This window comes from Cucurbita maxima, unplaced genomic scaffold (assembly GCF_002738345.1).
Source record: "Cucurbita maxima cultivar Rimu unplaced genomic scaffold, Cmax_1.0 Cma_Scf00012, whole genome shotgun sequence".
In the NCBI taxonomy this organism is placed as follows: domain Eukaryota; kingdom Viridiplantae; phylum Streptophyta; class Magnoliopsida; order Cucurbitales; family Cucurbitaceae; genus Cucurbita; species Cucurbita maxima.
The window spans coordinates 4,304,572-4,317,890 of NW_019272028.1; the positions used below are offsets into that span (position 1 = coordinate 4,304,572).

Genomic DNA, 13,319 nt, shown 5'->3' on the forward strand with positions numbered 1-13,319 from the left:
TTTAAGATTGTAACTCTCGTACTCATCAATACAATAACCTATAACTTAAATCCTTAAAATCCAAACATGTACTTCAATGAGTTTTCAAATTTATTTTCCAAAACTCAAAAAAAATATTTTAAAAAAATATCTTATTTATTGATGATTATTTAATTTAGTTTTCTCAATTAAGTTTATAAATATTATTTTAAGTATGTTTTAAATGAAATATTCTAATTTTTCAATATAATTTTTATTAATATATATATATATAAAATAAATTCTAACAATATTTCATAAACAAAAATATTAATATTAATATTATAACACGGTATTTTCATTTTTTAAAATATTTATTTATTTACTTATTAGAGAAATAGAGAAGATATATAGTTATATTTATATATAAAAAATAAGTTAGTGAAGTCGAGATTTAAACAAGAATAAAAATATATTTATTTAAATGAAAATAAATAAATATATTTAAAAATTTAATTTATGCATAATTATAAAAACATACCATATTTCAAAGTTAACCCTACATCACACAACATAACAGCCCAAGCCCATTCATTATACAGTTTATATTAGGGTTTTCAATCTCTACCACTGCCACTACCGACGACATCGCAGTTCCATTGCAGCTTCGGCGGCGCCGTCATCTCTCTTTCGAGATTCACTTCGCTTCCGCCCTCCTCAATCATCATCTCTCTCTCTCTTTTACAGTAAGTATTGATTGTTTCCTCCAATCACCCGACCCTTTTCTCTTTTGTTTTTTGCTTTTAATTTATGGCGCCGCCGCCGCCGTTGTCACACTGCCGTCCTGCCCTCGCCATTGGCGAAGAACAGATGGAAAGAAGTATTTTGATGAGTGTAAATGAGTTTAGGAGCGAAGGTTGTGTCATAGATTATTGTAAAATAAACGAAGGGTTCTTCATATTTTCTTAAAGTTTCTCAATATATTTTGAACATTTTTTAATACTTCAATTCCTTAACGTGTCTTGTGATGGTTGTGCATTCCCAGATTAGATTGCGATTTTCTTTACAAGAAGGGAAAATCCGGAGCTCCCTATATTACTATGTCGACTTCGACTTTTGGATGTCAGTCTTTGAGATTTTCCCCAAGGGGACGCCTCTTCGCATCAAAGAACTCTGTTTCCAGGAAGTACAGATGTAATGCTACGTTTGCTTCAATGAGCGAATCGGGAAAAGACCTTTCACTTCCAATGAAGGTACTTGAACTATTTCCTTCTTGTGCATATTCACGTGTTCTATGATAATAGATGATTTTTTTTTATACAAACCACTCGATACGGGACAATTACTTAGAAGACTGGATATTTTAAGAATAAAGATGCTACCAAATAACATTGTTCTCTGCACCCTCTTGAAGGAAATTTCCATATAATTTGTTTTAATCAATTTACCAGTCTTAACGAGGAATCTACCGTGTTTATTCGGTAGGGTCCGTTATATCATGTCTGGAAGAAAAAATGGGAGATTTGATCAAAATCTCTTCAAGGTGTTCATCGTTGCCCGATAATACTTATTATTATTATGCGAGCTACATCTGGACTCCACATTCTATAGAACCCAATTTGATAGCATATAACCTAGGTTGGAAGATTTGACAACTCGTCGTATCTCCTATAGTAAAATGGTTTGGAATGGGTATGCTGCTACAAGTAATACACCCTGGACAAACACCCTGGACAAGCATGACTGTGACACTATTCACAAATTTTTAAAAGAATTTTACCAGACTTAGTAAAGGATCTACTTAGTTTTTGTGGTTGGGCCTGTTATATTATGTCTGGAAGAAAAATTGGGTAGACTTGATCAAAATCTCTTCAAGGTGTTCATCGTTGCCCGATGATACTTCATGTTATCATGCGAGCTACATCTGGACACCACATTCTACAGATTCCAACTGCACCGAGTTGCTTGTGTTAATATATTCTTAGATTTTGTTGCACGACGTAGTCATAATGTGTGTGCTGTCGAGCATTTGCTTTTCAAAATGGAAGCTGCATGTAATAGTTTAACTTTCATTAATGTTGAAGGATGCCAACGAAGTCACGTCTATTTTTCTTTGTGTTTTATGATAAACTTACAAAACAAGTTTCCATAACCACAAATCATTTGGAAACGGAAGGATTAATGTGACATTGTGTCAAAAGTGAAGTTAGTTCGATGAATTTAAAAAACAATGAATGGCTACATATCAGTTCTTTGTACTCTCTAAACTCCTTGAAGAGATTTTAATACTGGGATTATCTGGACCTTTGTGAAGGTAATATTCACTTGTTTTTTTTCGAAGAACTTTGCCAGTCTTAATGAGGGATCTACCTTGTTCTGTGGTTGGGCCCGTTATATTATATGTCTGGAAGAATTAATGGTGGAGATTAGCTCACAATCGCTTCTGGGTGTTCATCGTTGCCCGTTAATACTTATTATTATTATGCGAGCTACATCTGGACTCCACATTCTACAGAATCCTACTCAGTTGAATTGTGTTGACATAGTCTCACATTTCTTTGCATGATCTTGTCATAATGTGCATGCTTTTGAGCATCTGCTCTTTGAAAAGAGATGGTTTAATTCTCCATTACCGTTGAAGAAATGACTGCTTATTCACAATTTATTTATTTTTATTTCTTTTATTTTTTATGATCAACATATAAAACCAGTTTTCATAACCACTAAAACATTTAAAAATAGGGAAGTGCATATGTTGATAAGAAGTAGATATCAAATATAGGGATGTGACCTGATAAAGTAATGTCGTGCATACATCTGAATGCAACATTCACATTTTTTATGCACGATATGATGTAGAATTTTGCCAGACTCAATAATAAGGAATCTAATTTGTTCATTTGGTAGAGTCCATAATGTTTCTGGAAGACTAATTGGGGGAGATTTGATCAAAATCTCTTTAAGGTGTTCATCGTTGCCCAATAATACTTTTTATTGTTATTTGAGCTACATCTGGACTCCACATTCTATTACTTCAACTTGGTTGAATTGATTTTGTTGGTGATGTTTCACCCATGCGTTTTAAAAACAAGCTTGAAAGTGAAACCGGCTAAGGGGATGAATTGTGAGATTCCACGTTTGTTTGAGAGGGGAACGAAATATTCTTTATGAGGGTGTAGAAATCTCTTCCCAGTAGACACGTTTTAAAAACCTGTTTTTAGCTCTTCCAATGTTCACATTATTCCATTACTAATACTAAATGAGCCATCATAGTTTATATTTATTCCAAGATCCAATAAGTTCAGGATTGTTACTGCATCTTTACTTATCCTTCTCTGATTCCATCTGTTATTTTCTTCTTCTGATTAGTTTATTATTATAATCAAATAATATCCAACAGTATGTTTCAGGTTGAGACACTGTTGGATAGCATAAAATGGGATGACAAAGGTCTGGCAGTAGCTATAGCTCAAAATGTTGACACGGGGGCCATACTAATGCAAGGATTTGTGAATAAGGAGGCTATTGCTACAACTGTTTCCCAACGTAAGGCTACATTCTATAGCCGATCCCGATCACAGCTGTGGACAAAGGGAGAAACCTCCAATAACTTCATAAACATTCACGACATATTCCTCGATTGTGATCGTGATTCTGTACGATTCTAAAACACGAGCTTATTGTGGTTTACCGTGCATGGCTAACACAGTTTTAAAACTGATTGTTAGATAATTTATCTCGGGAAGCCTGTTGGGCCTACTTGTCATACCGGAGCTGAGACATGCTATTATACATCACTTGATGATTCGATAAATCAACAGGTCTGCTGTGTTTATCTAATTTGTTTATGGCTAATGAAGTGAATGAGCTTGTGACTTATTTGTCTTTTAATTCTTGTAGGATGCAAAAGATAAACTGGCCTTGTCCACTCTGTACTCGTTAGAATCTACAATTTCCGAACGCAAAGCAGAAATAGAAGCGCCACAAAATGGCAAACCCTCGTGGACAAAACGGCTATTACTCGACAACAACTTGCTGTGCTCAAAGATTAGGTATCGTATTTGAAATCAACGTTTAGTCCATTTGTAGTCCTAGTTTCCGACAGTTTCTGTATTTGCTCCCATCTTGACAGGGAAGAAGCAGATGAATTGTGTCGAACATTGGAAGAGAACGAGGATAAGTCTCGCGCTGCATCGGAAATGGCAGATGTTCTATACCATGCCATGGTTCTCCTTGCAGTTAAAGGGGTAGAAATGGAGGACGTCCTTCAAATTCTGCGCCAGAGATTTTCTCAGTCAGGCATCGAGGAGAAGAAAAGTCGGGTACCGAAAAGTTAATTAATCTGCTATTACGAGTACGTATCAATGTATATTGAGAGTTCTGTGTATTCATGGAATAAGGTTTGAATTCCCAGTGTATTTGGATATCCAGCGGCTTAAAAACTGCCATAATTTTTGGTTCTTGTATTGTTTGACTTTGTGAAGGCAACTACCTGGTTTTTCATTTTTTTATACAGCAGCTGTTGTTCTTTTCAGATGTACACTGATTTTTAATAAGCAATTAGGGACTATAAGAGAATCTTGCTAAAGCTCATTTAACTATAATCTCAATCATAATTTTGGTGGTTGAGCTTTCATGGCTACCTACTGGGTTCATTGAAAAGGCAAGTTTCAAGTCGCAAGGTATGTAAGATCCTAGTTTTTGTTTATTTCTTAAATGAAAGTATGATATGAGGACAAATAATTTCTTATGTTAAGATTTTGGAGTAAATTGTATGGAAACTAGAGGGATTATACTAAAGTTTTTGGAAGTTGGAGGACCAAAAAAAAGGGAGCTACTATAGTGGGTTCAATTCGAGTTATGAGAGTTCAGGTCCCAAGCTGGCTCGCTAGGGGTAGAGGTAATGGAGTGTGTATGGATTCAATTTTTTCTGATCCATGGGAATCTCGAGATAGAAGTAAGATCAGAGAGTGTAGAGATAGGAGTGGAGAGCCCTAACCCAACTTGAAGGTCTTTGGTGTTTGATTAGACAATTTTCTACCGTTTAAGAACATAAAAGTAATTCACTTCAGATATGTAGCCTAGAAGACCTGCAATGCTAGAAATGGGTGACATAAACAGTTCGTGAGCAGTTGAAGTGCCTTGGACTTCGAGGCATCCTATATACTTAGATAGCAACACCCTCTATACATAGAATGGGTCCGTGTGCAGTTAAAGTACCGTTTGGAACTTCGAGGCTTCCTATATACTCAGGTAGCAATACCCTCTATATATAGAATGGGTCCGTGTGCAATTAAATTACCGTTTAGAACTTCGAGGCATCCTAGATACTCAGGTAGCAGCACCCTCTATATCCAGAATGAGTCCGTGAGCAGTTAAAGTACCGTTTGATCCTAGATACTTAGATAGCAATAGAGACTAGGCCTGAAATGGTGAACTACACCCGCTATACCTAGAATGAGTTCATGAGCGGTTAAAGTACCATTTGAAACTTCGAGACATCTTAGATATTCAAAAGTAGCAACATCCACTATACTCAAAATGGGTCAGTGAGCAGTTAAAGTATTGTTTGGAACTTCGAGGCATTCTAGATACTCAAGCAATAGAGACTAGGCTTAAACTTTCTAGAGTCCAAAGTACAGTCCGTGACATCTATTAGGTTAAAGATGGGGTGAGAATCTACCACTAAGTCTAAATTTTAAATTATATTCAATAAAATAGTTAATTTTAAAAAATTTTGATAACCATTTACCAACTATGTAGGATTAAAATGTTATATTAATAAATAAATAAAAAAAAAGGAAGTAAGCAAATTAAGTAGATTTGTTTTTAAAAATTAATTATGTATAAATGGGCAAAATAAATAGATTTAAAATGATATAAATACAAAGCATTCACATTGAAGTGTGATATAAAATTAAAAGATTATCATAAGTTGACTTATAAGGAATAAGATTAAATTAATATACATTATACAATTAATCTCTTAAATTAATACTAACAACATTATTGAAACATCCCATAATTTTAAAAATAAATAAATAAACAAAAGAGCTAATCCCACTTTCTATAATTTATCCCTCACTAAATTATTTCTATAATTACAATAACAATATTCTAAGAAAAGGTTAATTTCACTTAATAATAATAATAATAATAATAATAATAATAATAATAATAATAATAGTTTATGAAAAATAATGATGTGACTGTTCTCTTAATTATAAATATTGATTTGAAAGCTTTCTTTTTGTTTAAGAGGTTGAGTCTCAATCAACTCATTATTCAAATATTTTATTTTATTTATTCCAATTTTTAGATACTCATATTTTTTATTTAATCTTTTTATTATTTAAACTATTTTTAATATTTTATATGAATTACCTTTAATGTATTTATTTGTTTTTATGTCAAAATATTAAAATAATATATTACACGAAATTTTCAATATATATATATATATATTTTTAATTTTATAACTCGAATTATTGTTATAATATTACCTATTTAAAAATAGGGTTACAATGTATTTTTTTTTTAAAATAAAAATATAATTAACATTTATAGCTGATATTAGTAATGTATTATGACGATTAAATATTTAATATTTAAATTTTAATAGATTTTAATTATTGATGTAAATAAATATATATTTTTTAAATAATAAAAAAATGAATAAACTCATCCAACTAAAAAATGACCATTAATTTTAATATGAACAACTTATAATTGTATGAGATATACATCAACGAGGTTAGAGAAATCTGTTGTATCAACCAACCCAAAAGTTTGAGCTAGTTAGGTTGGTAGGTTGGTGACCCGAGCATAAATCATAATCCAACCCTACTCTCTATTTTCAGATTGATTGAGTTGATTGGGTAAAAAAAATGTAAACTCACAAACGGACCTAAACTTTATTTATTTTTTTAAATTCAAACCAACCGAGACTCAACAAAATCATAACCTGATTAAATATTTATGATGTGAGTTGAGTAATCTAAATTGGTTGAGTTCTGGGGTTTAAAAAATTGAAGAGAGAAGTAAAGTCACTATTTTAAAAGCCCAAATATATACTCGAGAAACCAACAAAAAAAAATCCGAAAGTATAATAGACACAAATAGACCACGGAAAAAATGAACTAAAGAACAGCCGTTAAATTATAAATAATACTTTTCACTTGGCGTCCTAAACAATCCATTTTGAAAATTACAAAACTATCCTCGACATTTTAAGAGCTACTCTTAATGCAGTTATCGTTTAAAAGTTAAACGGGAAGTCGGCATGATCGTGGTTTAGACCTACGTGACGATAACCGATACGTTTGTTCAAAGAATTATATATATATATTTTACAATTCACCCAAAAAAAAAAAAAGAAAAAAAAAAGAAAAAACCAAAATTGTTCTCTTTTCACACAACCCTTCTTCTTTCTGTTTCACTCCGCAACAAAATTTGGTGTCACTATCCGTTCATACTCTTAGTATAAATCATCTTCTCTCAAATTTCTTTAATATCATCTCAAATCTTCACTGTTCTTTCACCAAAAAACATTTGGGTCAGTGGAAACGAAGCGATATCAACATAGCTGGCTGGTGGGGATCGTAAACCCCACATAGCCGCTGCTTTGAATTTCCCCTTTTCTTTTCTCTTCGTGTTCTTGTTTAATCAAGATTCTTCAGAAAATGGGTAATGATTTTGAGTGATTTGATTATCGTTTTGCTTTTTGTTGTTGATTTCTTGGGTTTCTGGAGTTGAATTCGTTCGCTGATTCTTGCAGCTTAGTGATTTGAACACAGCCAAGATGCTCTGTACACGACAGAGATGAACGAACCCACCCATTCTTTCAAGTTGCAGTAGCAGACAACACTATTTTGCTGCTTTACAGCCCACACATTACTCAACAAAAACAACAATATATATCAAATTTCAATCCACTTTTTTCTATTTCTCTCTCTACATTATCACTTTCTTTGTTCTTATTCATCATTGATCGTTTTTTCTTCCTTCAATTTGAATTTTCACCACATGGGTTTTGTTCACTGATCGTTTTGGGGTTTTTGGGTTCTTGTTAATCTTGTTTTTGGGGTTTGAAATTGGGTTTAGTTAGTAAAATTAGATTCAATTAACTCTGTTCTTTCTCTCTCTAGGTACATTATTACTCTTTTGTTGTTATTGATATTGATATTGATCCATTTTCTTCCTTCAATTCGAGTTTTGGCCACATGGGTTTTGTTTCTTTGGTTGTTTTATCAAAAGGGTAGGCCGGGTTTTGATCTGATTTTGATTTTGTTTTTGTTTTTGGTGGCGTTGAAATTTTAGAATCGTGGGTTTTGTGGGTTTGTTCTTATGGTTTTTTAATTTGGGTTGGTTTGGTGGAGGGGAAAACGAAGCAATAAAAACTTTGAGAAATTGTTGTCGGCGCGAGGTCACTTTCTGTCGGCATTGTCTGTAGCCAATGATGCATTTGGTATTAATTGAACCAAAAAGTACTCTCCCCGTTGTTTCTGTTGCTGTTTAGCCGATTTCGTCATCTTCTTCCTTCGATTTCAACTAAGATATTTGCAGCAAGTGATGATCGGCCGCCATTTTTGTGGTTTTTGAGTTCTTTGATCCTCCATTTTTGAATGTGAGTTGAATTTCATCAGCTTTTCTCATCCTTTACTGGAAAGAAACCTGTTCTTCATTTGCTGATTGTCAAATGACGCAACGTTTTCAGAGGATCTGCAGCTTTTTCCATAGTTTCTTCACGATTTCAGGTCTGTTTTTAATTGTTCTTCTTGTTCATGATGATCATGATGATAATGTTCATGTTCTGTTCCTGTTGTTGTCGCTGAATTTAGATGTTTATTGTGATGAACAAGATGAAGATCTGTGCCTTGAACTTTGTTCTTGTGGTTTAATGTAAGAATTGTTTTGATATCAAACACTTCAGGATAGGCGACACACTCCTGGTTTGGTTTCTGATCATAAAAATTTGTTTATGAAGTGATAGAATTGAGGATTCTTTGGACTATGTTCGATAATTTTTAGAAATTGTTCTTGTTTTATCTTCGATGAGCTTTGTTGTTCTTAAGAAAACATTTGAATTCTTAGCTAAATTCCCGAAAATTTGTTTATGAAGGATAGAATTGAGGATTCTTTAGACTATGTTCGATAATTTTTAGAAATTGTTCTTGTTTTATCATCGATGAGTTTCGTTGTTCTTAAGAAAACATTTGAATTCTTAGCTAAATTCTCAAAAACAATACAAAATCTTTAAAAGACACGTAAAAAATAGATATCAAAACAAGGAAACCCATAGGTAGAAGTAGTATTATCAAAAATCAAACGGATATGAAACGAGAACGGATCACGAACCGACGAGGGTCTTTTAAACTTGTGGTGATTTGAGTGTTGTGTTTTTTTCTCAGGTTCAATGTATAAGAGTGTGTATAGTCATTGTTATACTGTAAAAAAGCATCAACGGTGAAGGGAAGAACTCACATGAGATGTCAAGGATCCTAGCAGCAATATTAGGAGGTTCTGCAGGAGCTGTGGCATTGGTGGGATTGATTATTGTGCTTATAAGATTCTTAGCTCGCTCGAGAAATGCTGCAAGAACATCGGAGACTGGCTCTTCGGATCCTTCTATTCAAGGTATTGGTTTCGTCTTCGTTGCTCGAGTTATCGATTAGCACACGTAGTTTGTTTTCTAAAAGGATGATCTATCATTAGCTGGTTGTGTTTTTTGATTACTTGTAGTGGGAAGACATGTCGGGATCGAGTTGTCTCTACGGGATGCTAGGCGTTTCGAGATGGCAGAGTTGGCGTTAGCCACTAATGATTTCAGCGACAAGAACTTGATTGCTGAAGGGAAGTTCGGGGAGGTCTATAAGGGCATGCTTCACAATGGGATGTTTGTCGCTATCAAAAAACGGCACGGAGCGCCTAGCCAGGATTTTGTGGATGAGGTAATCTCCCCCCCCCGAGACATGTAGAAACGATCACGAGGTCGTTAAAGTCTCGTCTCTCGGAGTATTAATGAGAAACTAACAGCCTAAGCTCACCGCTAGCAGATATTGTCCTCTTTGGGCTTTCTCGTTTGGGATTCTCTTCAAGGTTTTTAAGATGCGTTTTAAAAACTTTGAGGGGAATCCTGAACGAGAAAGCCCAAAGAGGATAATATCTGCTAGCGAGTTTCACTTGACATTCACATATTGTAACAGCCCAAGCTCACCGCTAGCAGATATTGTCTTCTTTGGGCTTTCTTGTTCGGGCTTTCTTTCAAGGTTTTTAAGATGCATTTTAAAAACCTTAAGGGGAAGTCCGAAAGGGAAAGCTCAAAGAGGACAATATTTGTTAGCGTTGGGTTTGGGTTGATGTCCTCTTTAGTTGCTCATTTTTCCTTACTAGTTAGTGATCGGCTCCCTTTCATCTATTTGGAAGGGACGGTACTTGCATCGATGTTCAATTCATGTTTTCGATCTAATTTAGTTCATTTACTATCAGGTACACTACCTCTCGTCTATTCGACATCGAAATCTCGTAACTCTTTTAGGCTACTGCCAGGAAAACAATCTACAGTTTCTCATCTTCGATTACATACCGAACGGAAGCGTTTCTAGCCACTTATATGGTAATGGTCCATCCAGCTGCCTAGCGAAAATTTTATGGTTCCTACATGCAAAAGCGCTATTTCTTATAGAGCACGGGTGTTTGCAGGCACCGAGCAGCGTTCCGCTGAGAGGCTCGAATTCAAGATCAGACTCGCAATAGCTCTGGGGGCAGCTAAAGGTGATCTCTTGTAGATTGACTAATCATCGAATATATCAAATGGTGAAACCAAATTCTTATCTATGAATGCTTACAACGAACTCGTCCCTCGGTTACGTAACCCGATTATCTTGTGCAGGTCTGTCGCATCTTCACTCCATTACCCCTCGTTTGATACACAAAAACTTCAAGACGTCCAACGTACTCGTAGACGAGAACTTTATTGCTAAAGTGGCCGATGCAGGACTTCACAATGTCATTGGACGATCTAGTGTTTCGGAATCATCGTCTCGAGCAACAACGGATGAGATATTCCTTGCTCCCGAGTATTCATTCTAAAACTTTCTACAATCGATATCAACACTGCATGTTCTATTCGTTCGTATTTTTCATCTTCCGTCCTCTTTTGTAGGGTAAAAGAGTTTCGACAATTCTCTGAAAAGAGCGACGTATATAGTTTCGGCGTATTCCTTTTGGAGTTGGTAAGCGGTCAAAAAGCGACGGATGCACCTGTTTCCAATCCAAATTATACTCTGGTTGATTGGGTAAGTCGTTTTCTCTACTCAAAAGCTCATAGTTGAACTGATCATTGTCTTGCTCTAAATAATCTCGGTATCGGTCGTACGTTTTTATAGACATTGTTTTTGTTAACTTTCGGACATAGTTTACTTTTCTCGATACGACTCTGATCTCAGGAAAGAGAACGAAGGTTAATGAAAGCAATACGGACCCTACTAGATCACATAGGTCTAGTATATGGCATCCTGGTTGCAAATAGGACATTATTCTCGTTTATCTCGCTATCTAACGACTTTTCATACCTATTTATAGACGTTTTTGTTAACTTTTGGACATGGTTTGCTTTTCTCAATACGACTCTGACCTCGGGAAAGAAGTCGAAGGTTAATGAAAGCAATACGGACCCTACTAGTTCACATAGGTCTAGTCTAGTATATGGCATCCGAGTTGCAAATAGGACATTATTCTCGTTTATCTTGCTATCTTTTGCGTTTATCGAATTCTGTAACCGTGTTTCGTTCCATACCTATTTGAAAGATACAAAGCAATCCGAAAAAGAACGATATTGGTAGCATTATGGATCCGAGATTGGGGAAGAAGAGCTTCACGGAGGAAGGTATGTGTGAAGTAATGCATTTGATCGTTCAATGCGTCGGGTACTCGAGCGAGAGGCGGCCGGTGATGAGCTATGTGGTGATGGAGCTTGAAAGGATACTGGAGAAAGAGATGAACTTGACAACAGTGATGGGAGAAGGAAGCCCAACGGTTACTCTTGGAAGTCAGTTGTTCAAAGCCACAAAGTAAAAGGGAAAACGCAGGCTTGTTTCTGTTTAGTTCTTTATTATTATTATTTTAAATATATTAAATTCCCTTTTAAATTTCCCTCCACATCAGAAAATATGAGCAACAGAGCTCAGCTCAGCTGTTGTAAGTGTATAAAAAAAAAGAAACAGCTGAATCATTCTTTTTTATCAATTTTTTTTTTTTATAATTTATAATTTTCATTTATCGATCCGGGAATGACTTCGAGTTATTCACGGTTCGTTAAAGAGTGTTCGTTTCGTGAGTTGAACCCATTGAATTAGTTCCTAAGTTCCGCTCTTTATAACGAAAACACCTTCATATGATCTGAGGGCTACAATTTAAACGTGAATGCAATTATTTTAGTTTTGGTCCTATGGCCTCCACTACAACACCGTCATTTGTACAAGGGGTCCTTACCGACCCCTTCGGAAAATGTGCACACAAATAATCATGGTTGGATCTATCTTTTCAGACAAATATTTCATAGTCTTGAACTATGCTTTCTAGTTCGAGCAAAAATTGGATGTATAGTACTTTTCTATACACGGTCAACGTACGCTCATATAGACCCACCAGGGGGTGTATATGCACTTGAGCTTGCTCTTTAGCTAGTGCATGCTCACGTTACTAGTCATGAAGGAAAAGGAGTCTACATAAAATCATGATGTACATAGATATCAAAATGTATGCGTTTGTAATTATCATAACGGGGAAGTACCATGATACACGTGACATACAAAAATGCATGAGATATCTATATATTCGTTCTTTCATAAACATAACTTTCATAAATTAGCCGATGTGGGACTTTCATCTAACACCTCCCCTCGAAAAAAGTACGTCTCCTCTAAATCGAGACTTGATTCCTTTCGAGTCTTAGTCATTTTTTACTATGCCTTCGAGGAGGGTTGACTTCTTTTCTTTTGGAGTCCTTAGTTCGACATTTGAGGATTTACTAATCTATTGGCACGACTAAGTTTAAGGCATGACTCTGATACCATATTAGATGAACTCGACTCTCCACAATGGTATGATATTGACCACTTTGAGACTTAAAGCTCTCGTGGATTTGCTTTGGGCTTTCCAAAAGGCCTCACCCAATGGAGAGAATATTATTTGATTATAAACTCATGATCGTTCTCTAAATTAGCCGACGTAGGACTTTCATCCAACACGTTTAACTTCCCACTCTCTCCGTCTAACTCATGAGGGATAACTTTTGTTATTTTGATTTATTATTTATTTATTTTCTAACTTTTTTAGTTATTATGAATTTTTAAATAGGG

The 13,319-nt window shown here is 35.0% G+C and overlaps 2 protein-coding genes across 4 annotated transcripts; both read left to right on the forward strand.

The window, feature by feature from the left end:
• The first annotated feature begins 552 nt into the window (after positions 1 to 552).
• LOC111487506 (histidine biosynthesis bifunctional protein hisIE, chloroplastic) lies at positions 553 to 4,546 on the forward strand. 2 transcript variants are annotated; one of them, XM_023134925.1, is made up of 6 exons: positions 553 to 704; positions 1,004 to 1,211; positions 3,369 to 3,614; positions 3,687 to 3,779; positions 3,859 to 4,010; positions 4,091 to 4,546. In XM_023134925.1, exons 2-6 carry the CDS (start codon positions 1,059 to 1,061, stop codon positions 4,293 to 4,295), a joined length of 849 nt encoding a protein of 282 aa, XP_022990693.1. In that variant the 5' UTR covers positions 553 to 704; positions 1,004 to 1,058; the 3' UTR covers positions 4,296 to 4,546. The 2 variants fall into 2 exon arrangements, with proteins under 2 accessions (XP_022990693.1, XP_022990694.1); XM_023134926.1 differs by lacking the exon at positions 553 to 704 and having other exon boundaries at positions 1,105 to 1,211; positions 3,359 to 3,614.
• Positions 4,547 to 7,418: 2,872 nt separating this feature from the next.
• LOC111487471 (proline-rich receptor-like protein kinase PERK3) lies at positions 7,419 to 12,220 on the forward strand. 2 transcript variants are annotated; one of them, XM_023134881.1, is made up of 10 exons: positions 7,419 to 7,644; positions 7,736 to 8,584; positions 8,675 to 8,714; positions 9,369 to 9,594; positions 9,700 to 9,908; positions 10,447 to 10,573; positions 10,660 to 10,731; positions 10,850 to 11,036; positions 11,123 to 11,255; positions 11,767 to 12,220. In XM_023134881.1, the coding sequence occupies exons 4-10, from the start codon at positions 9,447 to 9,449 to the stop codon at positions 12,031 to 12,033; spliced, it is 1,143 nt and encodes a 380-aa protein (XP_022990649.1). In that variant the 5' UTR covers positions 7,419 to 7,644; positions 7,736 to 8,584; positions 8,675 to 8,714; positions 9,369 to 9,446; the 3' UTR covers positions 12,034 to 12,220. The 2 variants fall into 2 exon arrangements, with proteins under 2 accessions (XP_022990649.1, XP_022990648.1); XM_023134880.1 differs by having other exon boundaries at positions 7,420 to 7,644; positions 7,736 to 8,714.
• The last annotated feature ends 1,099 nt before the right edge of the window (positions 12,221 to 13,319 follow it).